The following is a 19,442-nucleotide window of genomic DNA, read 5'->3' as shown; positions in this document are numbered from 1 at the left end:
ATATTTTTGTGTAAAGATTGTAGTCATATTAAATTTTAAATTTTATTCAATGGTCAGTGTATGGATTTATATATTTTTAGACATAAGTAGGGAGAGTGGTAATGACCATAACTACACCATGCTTCTTCAAAATAATCGAGACTAGTTACACAAATTATTAGAAAAACAGCAATTACAGTTTAATTGTGTTAAATGTAACATCCTGTACCTTAGGAATGGTAACCCGAACACAGTCAAAAGAATGGACTTGGTAGTAAAGGTCTGCATGAGCCTGAACATGCCCTGGCCTATGAGCCATAAAATGCATATTACATTCATGCTTAGTTCAGATTATAATAATCAAATATTATTTTAAAATTTGGAATTCTTTTTGTTTTAAAATTTGTAATATTATCTAGCAAATATAGATTTATTTTTATTGGGATTTACTAATTTAACAAGTGCAGATAAATGTCATATATATGTTATATTTCATAGATTTGGCTAAGAAAGAACATCCAAGGCCAAATATGTAAAATGACTAGTTGTTCTAAGCAGAAAAGGATTTGGGAGTAAAGGTCTGTGTGACGTTTACTCCTGAGTCCTTTCCCAAACCAAAACGTCTTTGTCCATAACATTTATGAATGTTATGGACAAAGACGTTTTGTCCATAAAATTTAGACGTTTTGGTTTGTTATTGGTTTGTCTGGATAGATTAAAAATTATAGAATTTATTTGTTGAACCCAGTTGGGGTAGGTTTGTGCCCAAATAGACATAGATAGGGTTAATAGCAGAACTTACCCCTCTCTATTTTCCATGCATGACAATCAAGATTATTTATTTAAAAGCTTACAACCCAGATGTGTACACATATGGGCTGTACACCAGTAATATAAGCTCAATTTCCCTGGCCTTCCCTATTAAATAGCAAATTTTGATTTCACGGGTTTTAATAAATTCTTAATAAGCTTGATTTCACTGGTTTCCCCCTTTTTAATAATCTCGATAAATAATCAAGCATCATGGTTATTTCTTAATCTTAATTTGCAGAAAGCAGGGTGGGAGCTGATATAATTTTCTCAAGGGAATGTTAATTAACACAATACAGAATTTGTGCCTTGCCAAATTTTATTTAAAATATGCAATTCTTTAAAAAAGTGGATATTTGAAATCTCATTATGACTAAGAAATTATTATACTTTTTTTTGTCTTTATAAATCATTCCATTAATTTAAAATATACTTCTTTTTTGGATGCACATTTGCACTATACTTGCAAATTTGTTTGGAACAGATACGGAAAAAAAGAGCAGCATCACAGAAGATAGAGCTATACAGAGCTCCTTTGACTTCTTATTGCATTTTATACATTAAATTACATCTTATAACATTTTATATTAAAATACTGCCATGGAAATATATTCCAGAACAGTATAGTCTTAAAAATTACCATTCCTAAGATTTTTCTGAATGCAGACTTCTGTTCAGAATGTCTATTTACATCAACATATGATTACTTCAAGGGAGGTGCTGTTGCAAACATTCCCATCTTCAGAAATGCTGAAACAAAGTTTTGTTTATAACAAATGCCCTGCTGTTTGGACTTGGCTGTTAGGAATCTCCAAAGCTTCACCAAAAAGAGAAGATCTAAACTCAGTTTTTAGACATCAGCATATATGAATAAAGTGCCAATTGTTTTCAACATGCCTTTCCTCATTTGTACATCCATCTGCATATAATTAGTATTAGTATTAATTGAAAAATGATGTAAGAAAGCAAGCTTAAATAGCATCAGCAAAAAAAAATAAAATAAATAAAAAACATTTCACTTATCAATCCGCTACAATAGTCTCTATAGTTTCCCTTGAATGTATTAAAACAATCCATCTCCACAACGGATAATAGTTTGCTACAGGCAATCAACCACCTGCTGGCTGAAAGCAAACTTCTGCATATCTATTCTGCAACATCTCCTTCCTCAATTTAAATTTATATCCCCTCATATGTATTTTATGAAAAAGAGGAAGAACCCCATCAGCACTGAGTTTCTTCAAGCCATTCAAAGTCTTAAACACTTCATCTCACAGATGCCTAGTCTCCAGACACTGCAATTTGTAGAACTGAAGTCTTTCTTGGTAAGAGCACCCCTTTCTTCGCCTCACCAATCCTGTTGCCCTTCTCTGTATCTGTTCCAGCAGATCTACATCCTTCCTCAAATGGGGACTCCAGATGTGGCCTAACCATGGTCTTATACAATGGGATAATCACCTCCTTATTTCTGCTAACAAAATTCCTGAATATCATTGACAAAACCAAATGGGCTGTCCTGGCAGCTTGTCTTCATGGCTCAGAGAACTTCACAGACTGCACGATTACCCCCAGGTCCTTTTCATTTTCTACTGTCCAGAGTGTAGTTCAACACAATTGATACATTACTTTGGAATTACTGCATGCAGTATTACTGTATTACCCACATGCAGGACCTTGTATTTATCAATGTTAAGCTTCAATTACCATTTCTCAGCCCGCCTGCCTAATTTTTCTAGATCTTGTTGCAGCAGCCTGCCTTTGTTACTGTCATTAACCACTGTGCAAACCTTTGTATCATCTGCAAACTTATAGACCTTAAACCTATATACCATCAGCAATATCAGTAATAAATAAAGAGCACCCAACCCCATGGGACACCACTAAAAACATTAGTTCAAGATGAGCAGTATCCATTGATAACCATGCTCTGTCTTCTCCCACTCAGCCATCCCTTTATATATAGCTGCAACTTTTCTTAATGCCATATTGCTCCAGTTTGTACAGCAGCCTTTTGAATACAAAAGTTTCAAAAGCTTACTTGAAATCAAAGCATACAATATAAAAATTATTTTTTGCATCCAGTTCCTTCATCACAGCATCATAATATCCAGTCAAATTGGTCAGACAAGATCTCCAATTATCAAACCCAAGCTGTCACTGAAGTATAACTACATGGTCCTACATTACTTCTTTAACCAGTGACTGCATTATTTTCTCTCGAACAGAAGTTAAGCTAACAGGTCTGTAATTACTCATGTCACCCTTGGATCCCCTTTGTGAATTGGGGATACACTAACACATCTCCAGTCCACAGGTCCCTCCCCTGAATCCAAAGATGCTCATATAATCATGGCTAAGGGTTCACTTACCTTCTTTGTTGCCTCTCTTAATATAATTGGGTAGATCCCGGGTGTCTTTCCAACAATTTCTCCTCCACTTTGCACTCAGTTATTACAAAATCATTTAGCTCTCTGTGAAAGTTTGATAAACTTCTGGCATCCTCTTCCCTACAGAATTCCTCATGTGTGAATGTAGATGTAAAATATTCATTCAATTTGTCTGCAACTTGAGCACTGACATCAAGTATCCCAGTGTGATTCCACCCTTTTCATTCAACTGTTAATATAAACATAGAAGTCTTTTCTGCTTTTCTTGACTTTCTTTGCCAGAGTCTTCTTGTAATCTTCCTTGGCTTGCCTAACCTCCTTTGTCACTTGCTACATTTGTTTTTTTTTTCGACTACGCAAAAACTTAAAATGCCACGAAAAAGTGTAAATAGGGGAGATAATTTTTGTTATGCATATGGTGAAGCATCATTTGCATTACAGAAGTGTGCCATTATCTAATAATAAAAAGAGCATACCACTGTTATTTTGGCTGCAAGACTGGGGAACAAGACAAAGCGGGACACCTCATATCTCCAGCAATATTTGTGCTTCTAATCTCCCCAGCTGGTTAAATCACAAAGGATGCTCAATGCCTTTCTCTATAACTATAAAACAGTGAGAGAGACTAAGATCACGTAACAGACTGTTATTTTCGTGTGGTACCACCTTTTCAGCAGGGGTTTCCAAGAAGAAAAGGTGGGCCTTAAGCTATCTGAATATACCATCTGTTATTTGACTAGTATCATCCCCCCCAGAAAGACATCCCATTCAGGAGTCACCAGTTGAATATGTTTTAGAATCTCAAGTGATGGCTGAGATAAATCACCTGAACCTTCCACATCAACAGATTTTGATTTTATTTACAATTTCCCCTCTGCAGTCACATAAAATTATGAAAAATGAATTAAATATCTTATCAGAGATCTTAATTTACCAAAAATTAAGGCACAATTTTTAGGTTCAAGACTGCAACAATGGAATCTCCTTCAAGATAATGTTAAAGGGTCTGTATACCAATGCCGCCAAAAAGTTTTAATCCAGTTTTTTAAAATGGAAAATAACCTTCTTTCCTGCACTGACATCATGGTTTAACAGACTCACTTAATATTGATCACAACCCTCAAGACTGGAGACTCTTCATAGATTCTTCTAAACTGAGTTTAAAAGCAGCACTAGTGCATAATAGCAACGCTCTACCATCAATAGGCCTTGCAGTTCATATCAGGGGCATATGAACCTCCTTAACCAAAACTTTGAAATTAAAGAAAAGAATGCAGGAGTCCTTAAAAAAAACTCTGGTTGCCATACCGTCCTAAAAAAATAAGTCTGGTGGCTATTATAAATGGGTAGTACAATCTATTTTATTGCATTTACAATAATACCGATAACTGGAATTCTGTGTGTTTTTACATTACAGTATTACAGTGAAATGAGTTCCCTTTCACTGAAATCTTCAATCATATAAAAAACAAATAAATTTTCAGAATCTTCTCTTCATTCCAATTTACTTATTACAATGGCGAAAGGAAATGGACCAAAGGAAAGTGCAAGTACTGGCAGTGCTAGGAAACGAAACACAATTGATTTAGAAATGAAGATGATTAATTAAGAAGTACAAAGCAGGAATTGCATGGAATTAGGCCTCACTGCACGTATAAAAGAACATGTTAAAGGATCAACGCATTTAAGATCAACAGTAATCACAAAACAGCGTTCAGGCACCATATCAAAAATAGAAAAGCTATTAATAATATGGATGGGAAATCAGATTCAGAAGCGAGTGCCCCTGAGTCCAATGGCCATTCAAGCAAAAGCAAGAAGTATTTATGAAGGTATTAAGGATAAGTATGGTGAACCCCAAGCCAAGTTCGTGGCAAGCAACAATTGGTTTAATAGGTTCAAGCATCGTGCTGGTTTCCAAAACATTAAAGTATGCAGTGAAGTTACCAGTGCCAATTCTGCAGCTGCAGAGAAATTTTGTGATGTGCTGGAAAAAACCCCTTCTAAATCTCGACAGCCCTCAACTTCCGCAGCACCTTGCTTATCAGCTGGAGAGTTAATTCTGGCAATGATGCATGAAAGGTAAAACTTGCTGACATCACTCACATAAAAAAAAGGGCAACAAAATGCTACAGGCTTATGCATATTGCATGCAACATAGCCTAGCATATATGATGAAGAATTCATTAACAAAAAAGCTGAAACATGCAAATTTTTAAAATATTCAGAATTTAACAGTGGAGCCATAATTTTACTATTCTTTTACAAAGAGACAAAAAAAAAAAAAAAAAAAAAAAACTAGACAAAACTATATTATAGTTACGAGAGTGAGTAGATTAAAAAAAAAAGCAGATTCCAGAGATCTGGCAGATATTCAACTGCCAAATGAAGGGATTTTGATTTTGCAAACGTGATTTATAATGGGCAGAGACATTTTTTAAAAATTCTATTCAGTGTGACTGTTTGACATTGGAAAACCACAATGTGTAATCACATGTTCAGAAAGACAATTATAGAGACTACTAAGCATGTTATAATAAAAGACATTGTTCAATGCTTAGATAAAAATGAATATCTTTGAAATTATGAATTTATTGGCAGATAAGAAAATTTGATGGGGTAATTATAAATTATTAAGGGATACAGAAGCCTGCTATAAGTATAAACTAATCTGGAATCAAATTACTAAGGGAATTAGTATTAGTAGTGGCAATCAATGCAAGAACTAACCCAGCAACCTTATACAGCATTGATTAAAAAAAAAAAAAATTCTCACCATTACCCGACCAACCTCTAATAATTTGTGAGGTGATCTGATTGAGGTGTATAAGACCTTGAATGGTTTGAGCAAGCTCAAAGCTATTGGGATTCTCTCTTGCCCACATTAATCGCCCGAGGGGACATAAAATTAAAATTGGGGGAAAACAGTTGTAAAAGAGATGTGCATAAATTTTCCATTAGCCAACAGGTGGTTGATTGCTAGAAAAAACTTCCATCTGTTGTTGTAGAAGTTGACAGCTTAAATAAATTCAAGGAAAAACTAAACAAACATTTGGAGCAAATCGATGGGTGAAATGGGAATGTTTTTTTCTTTTTTTTCTTTTTTTTTTTTTTTTTTTTTTTTGGCTGATGCTGTTATAAACTTGCTTTCTTGAATCATATGCCTCTACTAGTGCTAATTTGTCTAGTTCTTCCATAAATTTATTCAAACTACCCACTTCCATGGCACTAGATAGAAGTTTGTTCTAACAATCAACTACCAACTGGCTGAACGCAAATTTTCGAACAACCATCCTTTCTCAATTTAAATTTATGCCCATTCACGTGAATTACCTGAGAAAGTGAAAGGATGCCAACAGCATTTATCTTACTCAATCCAATCCTACTCAATCCAATCAAGGCCTTAATCACCTCAGTCAGATCTTGCAGCTTTATAATTTTCGGAAGCTGTAATATGCAGAACTAGACCCATTCTTGGTACCCCTTTGTTCCCTTACCTTCACTAATCTCATTATTCTTCTCTGTTCCAAGAGATCCCCCTTCCTAAAATGAAGCTTTCAGACCTGTGTGCAGTACTCAAGATGTGGCCTAACCATTACCTTATACAATGGGATTATCACCTCCTTATTCTTGCTGGCAAAATTCCTTATATCTCTGCACTGCTGAGAGAACTTCATATGTCACTGCACAATTATGCCTAGGTCTTTTACATTTTCCACTATCCACAATGTAGTAACACACAATTGGTTTGATATTCTGAGATTACTGCTACCCACATGCAGTACCTAGCATATATTAAACTTCGATTGCCACTTCTCAGCCCATCTGCCTAATTTTTATAGATTTTGTTGTAGTAGCCCACCCTGAATACTATCATTAACCATCTTAGCAACTTACACTCAGTGATCACTGAATTATGATCACCTACCTAATACCGTGCTGGGTCACCATTCACAGGAATAAATGGCTGCTCTTTGCCCCAGAATTGATTCCAGTAGATATCTGAAGAGTCCTTAGGAAACTGCAGCCATGCGGCTTGCAAGGCTTTCCAGAGTTGGAATAGATGATGGTGGTGTGTCCATACACCTCACTTCTCATTCCAAAACATCCCACATGTTCAATTGAGGTCAGGTGAATTTGGAGGCAAATCAAGATGGATGATATTTTCACTGTGTTCCACAAACTACTCACGCACAGTGCAGGCCCGATGCGATGACACAGAGCATTATTGTCTTGGAAGATCCTGCTTCTGTCGAGAAAAAACTGCAACATGGCAGGGTGAAATGGTTTCCTAAAGCTGCTGCTGATAGACCTCACCAAGGAAGCGTTGGTCCATATGCACCAGAAGTTCTAGTTCTTGCCAGTTAAACATGCCTCATATTAAGCAACCACCACCTGTCTAGACAGGTTGCACCATGCATGATGAGTCCATGTACTCGTATTGCTTACACCACACAAAGAGGCATCTGTCAGCATGTTGCATCATGTATTTGGACTCGTCCGACCAGCAACTCGTCTCCAGTCCTCCAGCATCCAATTAGCGAGTTGCTGACACCACAGCATTCGCAGTCAATGATCAGTGATGAGAAGGTGTCTCTTAGGTCAGCTGATGTGGAACCTCATATATCTGAGTGTGTGTGGCACATTGTCATTTGGGATATTAATCTTGAATCCCCATATTGTACTGAGATGTCAACTGTCACAGTGACTTGCTGTTGAGTTTGGACAATCTGCTGCATCCATCGCTCGCTATGAACATTCACTTTGCATAATCCTCTACAGCTCTGTCACTGGGACATAGTTTGACCTGTTCAAAACCATTCTCTGTGCACCTTAACCATAGCAATCCATGAGCAACTGACAAGACATGCTGTTCTGATATGGAAGCACCCAACACATGAGCTTCCACATGTGTTGGGTGCTTCCACTTTTTGACATGTATTAACCAGATTAAAATTACTGCTGCTCTAGTGTACAATGCCTTTTCACTTTTCAATACTGCAGACTATGCGACAAAGTCCATCACAAATGGGTGGTCACAATTCAGTGATCACTGAGTGTATGCGTTAACTGAAAACTTTGGAATTAAGCCTAACATGCCTTCATCATTGAAAAATACTGAAAACAACAATGAACCATGGGGGACTCCACAAATAATATTAATCTGAGAAAAGCAGTGCCCATTGATAATCACTTTGTCTTCTTCCACTCAGTCACCCTTTTAACCCTAGCAGTAACTTATCTAATGCATCACTGCTCTAATTTGTACAGCAGTCTTTTATGTGGAACAGTATGAGCAAAAGATTCTCTAAAATCTAAGTACAGTGGACCCCTGCTTTATGATTGATTCACTACACGATCAAATTACTTATACAATAGACCCTTCCCTATGTTCACAACATGTTTTCAATTCGCAAACATGTTGTGATCATGTTTGCGAATTGAATTTTAATTCTATTAAATGGTAATTTGCATAAGCGAAAATAGGAGGAATATTATCCACAGGCTATAAAAGAAAAGATCACAAATTTACACTTTATTACATCACCTATTAACAAAATTAAATGATACATAAAAATTGGAAGAATATTTTCCATGGGTTAGCAAAGGAGGTGTAAAATTTAAAACAGTAAAAAAGAAGCCATCAATAACACACACACACACACACACACACACACACAAATTGAACTAACACAATGTGTGCAAGTGAAATAACTTCGTAAACTTGTTGCTCTGCACAAGTTTATGAAGCTTAAAAAATAGAAATGAAGAGAAGATTCTGAAGATATATTTATGTTTTGTATATGATTGAAGATTTCATGGAAAGGGAAACACATTTCACCACAATAACATAAAAATCCACAGAATTCCAGCTATTGGTATTATCGCAAATGCAATAAGATCGAGTTTATTACCCGTTTATAACAGATTGCACTAACAGAAAAGCCCAATAAACAGGAAACTGCAAATTGCTTTTATTGTTTTATGGTAGTGACCTCGAGAAATGTGCTTTAGAAAAATATCACAAAGCCACTCAAAATTGATTCTTATGACCAAACGTATGATAACGATGAAAGTGTAGTGCATTTTAATGATTTGAATTTGTTTTTTGGAATTAAAGTGGTTGGTTCCACTAACCAGTCATCATGTTAATCAGCACCTACTTATTTCACTTTACGATGGGATGGGCTTATGATTGTCTCCAAATGGACCATGTGGTCCTTCCTCTCAGCCAATAGCAATGTTTGTCAACGTGTTGGCCGTGTGTTTTGTTTTTGCATCCTTTAGTTGAAGTGATTTTTTTTGTGTTGTGTTTTATTCAATATATTAGTTTTAATGATTTTTTTAAAATCAATATGTACAATTTTCATTATAAAAATCACCTTTTAGAGAGATAAACAGGTTAGTTATATAGGAAAATTTTCAACTTCCAAGGTCTTGGAACGAATTACCAAAAAACAATGTGTAATTGGGTTCAACATTACGATATTTTCACGATACGATGGTGTTTCTGGAATGGATTAATATTGGAAAGTAGGGGTCCACTGTATAATGATGCCAAAAGTATTTTTTGCATGTAGTTCCTTTGTTATTGTGTCATAGTACCAATCATATTTGGTCAGACAAGACTGCCCCTTTACAAATCGTGCTGACTGCTTTAGTATGGCATTCTTGCCTAGATGGTCCTGCATTATTTCTCTAATCAGTAATGCCATTATTTTTTTCTGGAACAGAAGTCAGAATCACAGTCTCTAATTTCTTATTTCTCTCTTTGATTCTCCTTTGTGGATATATTAGCATACCTTCTGAATACAAAGATGCGCTCACAGTTATGGCTAGTTTGGCCGCCCTCTTTTATTTACATTTAGCCTCAACAATCTCTTCTACTTTCCTCTCAGTTATTACAAAATCATTAACTCTCTATAATTTTATCCCTAAAAAATACTTCATGTGTGAGTACAAATGCAAAGTCTGTCAGCTACTTGAACAGGATCATCAGCAGGTATACTATTTATATTTAGCACTTGAATGTGATTCATCACTTTCCTTCTAGAGGTTACATAAGTAAAGTCTTTCTCACTTTTCTTTATATTCTTTGCCAGACATCTTGTAATCTGCCTTAGCATGTCTAACCCATTTTATCACTTGACTACAGACCAGTTTAAGCTTACTGCAGATTTCTCTATCCCCTGATAATTTATATGCATTCTGTTCTCTGCCACTAGTCTCACCAGTTCATCTGACATCTATTTAGTTCTAAGACAGAACTGCTTAGTCGGAGTAAAAAGTCTAGTAGCTTTAAAAAATCTTTAAAATTCAGAGATTTTGACACTTAGAATTTTCTCTTGATAACATCAGTTGGTCCAACTGCACAAAATTTAAAAAACTGTCTGAGACCGATGTAGTCAGCTTTACAAAGGCAAATGCCCTTCCCTCTGCTCTTCACAGGAGAGGGCTTTTTTAACAGGGAAGGGCAGTTCCATCTTTAAGTAAATCCCACATCAATATACTATGATCAATGCTACCTAGTGGTTCTTTTATCTGTAGATTTTTAATGCATGATTAGTCAATGCTGATAATCAGATCAAGAGCACTGCTTTGCTCATGTTGCCTCCCGAACATGCAACACATAAACTCCATTCAATATTCAGAAAGGAAAAATTCCCCAATTCTGAATTCTAGGTCCACTCAATTTGTCTGTATAGTTGTTCATTATAATCAGTACAATCACTAGTCCTATAACACACTCCTATTCTCATTTATGGTTTCCCAGCACTTATGTCACACCAAACTGATTCATTGTTGCAGTGGCCATGCATTGACTGGGTGCACTGCCTTTACATTCTGTGTGCCCCTTAACTAAGAGAATAACTCCTCCTGTCTTTTCTGTACACATCGTACTGACCATATTCAAAGAGATTGTGATGCTGAACTAGCTCAAAAGGGCTTTTGTTTTTGTAAAGGTGGCTACAGTGGTTTCAGACAGGTTTTAAATTCTTTTCAGTGGGACCAACTGATGATGTTATTCTTCTCCTGAAGCTCATGACCTCATGCAACTCTGACAAATAATTGTCTGTTAATTAAAGGCATTACTTCCTGTAATCTAGCCTGTTGTTACTCCCCTTCCGTTTATATTTATACCTCTTAGTGGAGTTTCACCTACCATCAAGAATAGTATTAGCCACACAGTGCAAGGAAGTCACAAGCTTTTTCTGTATTGCCTTTAAAAAAAAAAAAAAAAAAAAAAAAAAAAAAACCAAAAAGCAGATAAGAAAATATAAATTGTGCGCTTCCCTCCTTACATAGGTAACTATCCAGTTGACCTTTGAATTTCTTCAAACTGGCAGCCTCAACTACCTATGAAGGAAACTTGTTTCAGTTGTTGTTGTTGTGTTTTAGGAGCATTAGCAACTAAGGCCATATTGCTCCGGGATATGCAGTGGTCATTCCCTGACCTTTCCGCATCCTCTGTATTTGGTGGTGACGGGCTCGAAAACCCCGGTATAATCAAGAAGCGTGTGCTACGCACTGCTGCTCCTTCCCACCTGGCTACGGAGGCACCACTTGTTTCAGTAATTAACAACTTCTAGCTAAAAGAAAACTTCCTACAATCTAGTCTAAATCTCTTCCCCTGTAATTTATGACCGTTAGTTCTGGAATTCTTTATAACGGTGAAAATCCTGCCTTCATTCATTTTACTAACACCTCTCAGAGACTTATAAACCTTAATCAGGTCCTCTGTAAGGTGCCTGATTGCCAAGCTCTGTAGCCCATACAAGGGAAGTCTTTCTTTGTACATACATCCCTTAGTCAATCTTACCATGGGAGTTGCCCATCTTTGGACCTTTCAAGAAGTTCAGTGTCTTTTTTCGGATGAAGTCTCCATATTTGGACATGGTTATTCCAAATGCAGTATTACAATTCATTTTATGTTTATATATATTTGTATTTTACTAGTTCCCTTTGTGGTCCACCAGCACACTATCCCAGATGCCTATTTTCCAATCTATTCTACCTACATTTTCAGAGGCTTTCTTCACAGGGATAGCCACTTCCCATACTTTCCAGTTTGGTCCACCTTCTTTGAGCCAGTTCATGAAATGCAAGTTATAATAATTGTTGTTGGAGAAGTGGTTCGTGGCCATGGTTTACAAGATAATAAAAATTTTCAAAGATTGAGCAAACTGATTAACTAATACTAAAAAAAATTCAAGTTGAAAAATTGACATTTAGCCCTGCAAACAACATTCCACTAAAAAATTGCCCTTCAAGAAACTTGCCAATAGAAAAATAAAATTAGTCATAAAAAAGGTAATTTCTTAAATATTAATTCAAAAAGTCAATTTCTGAATAATTTATCTACAGCCCCATGAATATCTTATAAAAACAGAGACGTATGTGATCTTATTATTAAACAAATTTTATTATTATTTTTAAATGAGAGTGACACTTCATAAAACTAGCTTACTTGCATCATTTTACTATTTCTAATACAAGTACAACCCAAAGGCAGCTAGCTGTCTAAATACCAACTATGTTTTTAACAGTGATAACAAAATTATGCTATGTCTATAACCTGCAGCATTCTAAATTTGATACATCCAACTGTTGGTAAAACTGGTGGATCTGATAAAAAGCTATGAATAAATTACATGAATTGATACTAAACTAGAAAAAAAAATTAAGAATAATGAAAAGAATTATTATTAATATTTCCTTTAGAAGCATAACTACTTATGCACTTCTTACCTCTCTATCAGGACCAGAGCCATAAGGAGTGTTAAATGACTCATATGGAGACATCTGAAAACCATCCTGATTTCCTTCTAGGTTCTCAGGAGTATCTTGCATCACTTGATCATCATCCTGATCAAATCCAAAAGCATCAGCATTCTGAAATGAGTAATGCAAGTGAATCTTCTTTATTTCTTAAAGGTATACAGTTAAAATTAAGTATTGTAAGAAAGTGACAAATTAAAAAAAAAAAAAAAAAGGAAAGAAAAAGATCCAATTTTGAGAAATGATAGAGAATTAAAGGAAGGTTTTATTAAATCAATATGGGGGGAGGAGAGAAAGCCATTATGTTTAAATGATCATTTATTTCTCATTAAATACTGACCCTCTCCCCAAGCTTTTAATAATAGGATAGGCACATTTATTTTAAAAATCCTAATATTCATTTTATATTCTTTACAGGTTGAAGAAAGGATGTCAGTCCAAAATGTCACTTTCAGCATAACTGAACTTAGAGGGGTTATAAAATACCAGTTTCTACAAATGGAAAGCACCAAAGGAGATTCATGCTGATACATTGATGTTAGGAGAATAATGTAAATGCTATTCAACCATCAAAAATTCAGCTGCAAAATTTAAAATGGGATTTTTTTTACACTGAATAAGCAGAGAGGATAGGAAGACCAGTTCCTGCATTAGTGCCTGAAAACGTTGATGCCATTCACACCATGATACTGTCTGATGAAATTTCTGCTAAACAGATAGCTGAAACTAAGCATGTTGAGGGAATGCATTGTATATCTTATTTGTGACATTTGGGCATGTGGAAGCTTTCTGCCAAGTACAACCCCCAAATCTCTTAATGCAGAACAAAAGATCTGCATTAAGACTTGTGTTCAGCATATCTTTCTTCAACTGCCATTCTTCACCACTTGAGCAAGGTAACAATGATTTTTTTTTTTTTTTTTTTTTTTTGTGAATTGTGAGCATGCACAAATCATGGTTGTTTCATGTTTGATCAAGACACCAAAGAATGGCTAAAGGAGTGAAGGCACAATGGCTCACTCCAGTCAAAGAAGTTCTGCACTTAAATCTGATAAGGCCATAAGCTGTCTTTTGGGACGCTTGCACAAGGAGTATTGTTTTGCAAGACATTTCTATGGCACACACCAAACTGGAGAACTGGGCCTCCAGCTTCATCATCACCACCCCCCCCCCCCCCCGACACATTCACCAGATCTTTCCTGTACTCTCAGACTACCACTTCCCAATCTAAAAAAACATAAGGGGTATTTGATTTTCAAAAAAATGATGTGTCACATAAGCAATAGAAGCCTGGTTTGGGAAGCAGTCTTTCGATTTCTATTTGAGAGGTTTATATATGCTGGAACAGTGCTGTAGAAAGTGTGTGGAGTTGGAAGATATATAAGTTGAATAAACTATATGTATATAACTAGATTACGTTGTTTCTTTCTATAATAGTTTGAAAACTATCCAGCACTCTCTTGTACTTGGGGGGATTTGACTATTAATAAGTAACTCACAAAGCTGATACTTATCAAAGTAACAAGAATAAGCCTTATTAGTTTAATTAGGTCAGCTTCTTTCCTTCATCACTCTCACGAGCTAGTAGAAAAGGTTTCAATTTTCAGTTTGACGCTTGCTTCTGTCAGAAGTTTTGCCAGTTGACTCGGCTTCTGTCGAATGCCATAGTTTTTATAGTCTTCAGGTGATACCTTATGATAAAAACTGATTTTGAAAATTGTGCATGGCTGTTTTGGCTACTCTATATATTTCAGTATCTAGTAAATTTTAATACTGAGGCTTTTATTTGATATGTCTAATATTCACTGCTTAATATGGCAGAGTATTGGTTGGTCCGCGTGGTTCATATGTTTCAAAGCTTGGAGAGAGAGAGAGAGAGAGAGAGAGAGAGAGAGAGAGAGAGAGAGAGAGAGAGAGAGAGAGAGAGAGAGAGAGAGAGAGAGAGCATGCGTAGATCATACCAGTTCTACTGGAAATAGTTTGGCAGTATGTCACATTCTCGTGGAATGTTGCAAAAGAGAAAGCATGATCATTGGGAAGATTGCTGCTATTACAATATGTTTTTTTTTTTTTTTTTTTCCCAAAAAAATGTATGTATACTGATATGTGACTATCCAATTGCATTCAGTTGACTACATGAATATATTAAAAGCAGCTGTGCAACAGTGCATGCTTAATCCAGCCAAGTTAGGAGATATCACAGGAATTGTTGTAATCATTTTGTGGTGCTAATCAACATCGTATCTCTATTACATTATAAATATTAAGATTGTACAGTTGAGGCATCTGTTAAGTAGTGGTAGATTGTAGCATGTGGTCAATTCCATTTCGGCTTGAATAATGTAGTATGTGTGGAGTTGCCAAGAGATGGAATCACTGAAGGAGCTGATAAACAATGAATTTCTATGCAGCAAGAGTACAAATTTTTGTTTTTCAATGAATGCTGGTGGTTCATTTGCTTCTGTCTATAAGCTCTACATAGGTAACTATGTGGAGAAGGCACCTGTTGCAATATGCAGAGCAAAATTACTAATTAGATCAATGCTCCTAAGTGTACCTTTAATACAATGACACTCTATGATTTATTTGTTGTCTGAAAACAGCTTTGTTGATGTAGTATGGTGAGCTTATTGCCCCCTCCCACCCACAACACACTATTGCACACTTTTTGCAGTTTAAGGTAAGTTTCAGTCTACAATGAAAACAAGGAATTTCATATTCTGTTTAGCTATTATTATTATTATGACCGTAGTTCACCCTGTAGTTTTGAAGGAGAGCACGTGAGTGTACAGAACCATTGAGGTTAATTATGAGGGCACCTTTGGAATCGAGGCAGATTCCTTTGGATTGGAGAAGTGCCAATGAATCACCAATACATAAAGCGATTCTACGATTGAAGTTGGTAACTACAGACCAGTTGGTTTGATTTCAGTGGTAGAAAAATTAGAAGCAATGATTAAGAGTGTAACCCATAAACATTTAGATAGATATGGCATTCTGAAGAATACAAAACATGTCTTTGTTAAGGGTAAATTATGCTTAACTAACTTAGTAGGCTATTTTGAGTTTTTTTTGTTACTCATGAGATGGATTGAGGAAACAATTTTATTTGGATTTTAGCAAAGCATTTGACTTCGTTCCTCATGAGAGATTACTGTATAAGCTTGAGATTACTGGTAAGATTTTAAGATGGACTTCTGGTTGGCTGCAGGGCAGAAGGCAGAGGGTTGTGATTAATGAATATTCTTCATATTAATGTAATGTCAGGAGTGGGGGTCCCACATGGATCTGTTCTTGGACCACTGTTGTTTCTCATTTTCATAAACGACATTGATGAAGAGATAAGTGTGATATCAAAATTTGCAGATGACGTAAAGATTGGCAGTCATTAATGAAAAGTGCCAAGCAGCACTACTTCAGGATGACTTGAACAGACTTCAAAGATGGTTTGAAAAGTTGCAACTATGTTTTAATGCTGCTAAATGCAGTCTTACACTTGAGGAATAGCAACCCACAAATAAATTATACACTTGGTAGGGTTGAATTAAAAACACTGAAGAAAAAGGATCTAGGATTACAAGATGGGCAATATGGGGGTTACAATATGGGAAGTTTTCAGAACAGTGTAAACAGTCAGTCAGAAAATCCCATAGTGTACTATTGATGATTTATCAAACATTATCCTGTAGTGATAGGGAGGTCATAATCCCACTGTAAAAGCATTTGTAAGACCACATTTTGAATACTGTGTTCAAATATGGAGACCTCAACTGAAAAAAACAGAGATTGAACTTCTTGAGAGAATCCAAAAATAGGCAACTCGAATGGTGAGATCAACAGAAGAATGGCTGTATGAGGAAAGACTTGACTATATGGGCTACAGAGCTTGGCAACCAGGCATATCAGAGGTGACCTCACTGAGGTTTACAAGGCTCTGGAAGGGATTAGTAAAATGAATGAAGATGGAATTCTCACTGTTATAAAGAATTTGAGAACTAGGGGTCATAAATTTAAATTACAGAGGTTGAGGTTTAGATCAGAATGTGGGAAGTTTTCTTTTAACCAACAAGTTCTTGATTGCTGGAAAAAGTTGCGCTTGCAGGTAGTTGAGGTTGACAGTTTGAATAAATTCAAAGGTCAATTGGATATTACCTGTGAGAGGAGAGAAATATATAATTTGTTTTCTTATCTACTTGTGTGTGTGTGTGTGTGTGTGTGTGTGTGTGTGTGTGTGTGTGTGTGTGTGTGTGTGTGTGTGTGTGTGTGTGTGTGTGTGTGTGTGTGTGTGTGTGTGTGTTTTTTTTGCCAGTACAGCAAAAGCCTGTGGCTTCCTTGCACTATATGTATGGCAAATACCATAACTATTACTCCTCCTCCTCTCAAGAATGTACTACTTTGAGTTATAAATGCGGCTCCGTAGCCAGGTGGGAAGGAGCAGCAGTGCGTAGCACACGCTTCTTGATTAGATCGGAGTTTGAGCCCGTCACCACGAAATACGGAGGATGCAGAAAGATCAGGGAATGACCACCGCATATCTCAGAGCAATATGGCCTTAGTTGCTAATGCTCCTAAAAACCAAAAATAACATAACATATTGAGTCATAAATGACAAAAGTGAATTTTCAAGTACTTCAATATAATTACAGAGAAAAATAACTGTGGTCAGTGGCAGTAACTTATAAAAAACACAAACTGTTAGACAGTTCATACACACTTTGCATTATGCCATGTGATTTCATCCTTGAAAAAAATGCCACACGCTGTTGTTCACAAAAATGATTTCACATTTTTCATGAAAATCACAAAAATTTCCTCTCAGAGGGAGAAAAAAAAAAGTTTACTTTTGAAAGGCCCATATGCAATTAACATTTCATTAATGAAATTTTCACTGCATCTCTCTAGTGGGCAGAGGCAGGTGAAACTGAATGTCTACAATAACAGCCCTGACGAACATGTTTATACAAATTTACTCGCCTTCGTTTAATAGAGGAAATATGCTGCAAAAGAGGACAATAGCACAGTTGTCCACACTTTGCAAACAACTGCAACAGATGGTTCTGCAGGTGTGTGTGTGTGTGTGTGTGGTATGGGTGTTTAATGGTGCACAAGCTGCTGTGGCTATAATATGCCTATTCACAGGAATGCTGAAAAAAATTATTATTATGAGGCCAGTTCAATTTCATTTCGGCTCAAACTAATCATATTTATTCATAAATTCTAATTTGTTTCAAAAAACAGAAAAGTTCATTAATATTTGCCTCCTCTCCAATGATATGATTTAACATCATCGGTTCTTGGATGTTAGCCAGAGAGTGAAATATTAAAGTTCGATGTTGTTGATAGTGTGGACAGTCGATCAAAATGTTTGACTGTTAGATGTTCTGAGCAATGTGGACACTGAGGAGGGTCATCGTCTGTGAGTAGATGAAGATGGTATGGCCTATTCTAATCCGCGCAAGTACCACTTCTTCTCGCCAAATTGTCTAAATGCTTGAATGCCAAAATTTTGGGTCTTGCTTCAATTGGAAAAGTTTATTACTTGTTTGGTTATGCCAGAGCTCTGTCCACTGTGCATGGTATGCTGCTTGAATTATGATATTATAATCAGAGGCTGGAATAAAGACAGAGGTTAAGTCTAAAGTTGATGGATTTTTAGCAGAAATAACAGCCAGTTCATTTCCTTTAATGCCTGAATGTGCTGGAATCCAGCAAAAGTTTACTAGTTTTTTTGCGATCTTCAATTTTCAACAGGCATATCAAGAATTTGCTTAAATTCTTGATATGATTTAAAATAGGGTGATCCTTATGAGATGGGTTCTGCATTGCTCTAATTGAGCTGAGAGAGTCGGTATAAACTAAATATTTTGTGGATGGGTGAAGAGTTAAAATTTCTAGGGCTAATTGTATTGCATATAGTTCTGCTGAAAAGTTGCTGTATTCAAGTGGAAGAGAAGCTGATATGATAGCAGAGGGAAACACTGCTGCTGCTCCAACAGTTGAAAGAGATTTGGAACCATCCGTATATATCGGCAAGAAGTCAGTATAGCTTTGAATATGGCTAGCATAGAGTTGTTGCACAGTCAGTGCCGGTAGACAATTCTTTCCCCATTGAAGAAAATAAGCATCACAGGTCAGTTGAGGAAACAGGATCCATGGTGGTTGACAGTAATTCTTTATCTTTTGTTTAGTGTGGAGAGGAACATTCCAATTCTTTGATGTTTCAAGGAGCCGTAGGCCAGCCGGTCGTATTTTACTTGGTTTATTTCTGTAGAGATTGAGTAGTGGTTGGTTAAAAAAGTATGGCTGAATAGGATGCAAAGAGCAACTCTGTATTTTGGCTGCATATTTAAGTAATGGCATTTTTCTGCGGAGATGCAGAGGGGACTCATGAGCTTCAATGTATAGATTCTGAGTTGGAGATGTCCTATATGCACCAATTGCAATCCGCAGTACATTATGTTGAATAGGATCAAGCCAGCGTAGTAC

The 19,442-nt window shown here is 36.2% G+C and overlaps 1 protein-coding gene across 7 annotated transcripts in view; it reads right to left on the bottom strand.

Annotated features, from left to right (window-relative positions):
- LOC150088559 (uncharacterized) overlaps positions 1-19,442 on the bottom strand; it is a 478,816-nt gene that overhangs the window by 331,792 nt on the left and 127,582 nt on the right. For all 7 annotated transcript variants that reach the window (XR_016546738.1, XR_016546737.1, XR_016546739.1 and 4 more), the window contains one exon: positions 12,927-13,070. Coding sequence is in view for 4 of the 7 variants with exons in the window: in XM_090369563.1 (XP_090225689.1) it covers positions 12,927-13,070 (144 nt within the window). In the remaining 3 variants the exon portion in view is untranslated. The remainder of the gene's footprint in view (positions 1-12,926; positions 13,071-19,442) is intronic.

This window comes from Mastigoproctus giganteus, chromosome 3 (genome assembly GCF_048544385.1).
Source record: "Mastigoproctus giganteus isolate SK-2022 chromosome 3, ASM4854438v1, whole genome shotgun sequence".
Classification (NCBI taxonomy): domain Eukaryota; kingdom Metazoa; phylum Arthropoda; class Arachnida; order Uropygi; family Thelyphonidae; genus Mastigoproctus; species Mastigoproctus giganteus.
The sequence above is the reverse complement of the archived record's forward strand: the minus strand, read 5'-3'. Positions and strand labels throughout refer to the sequence as shown.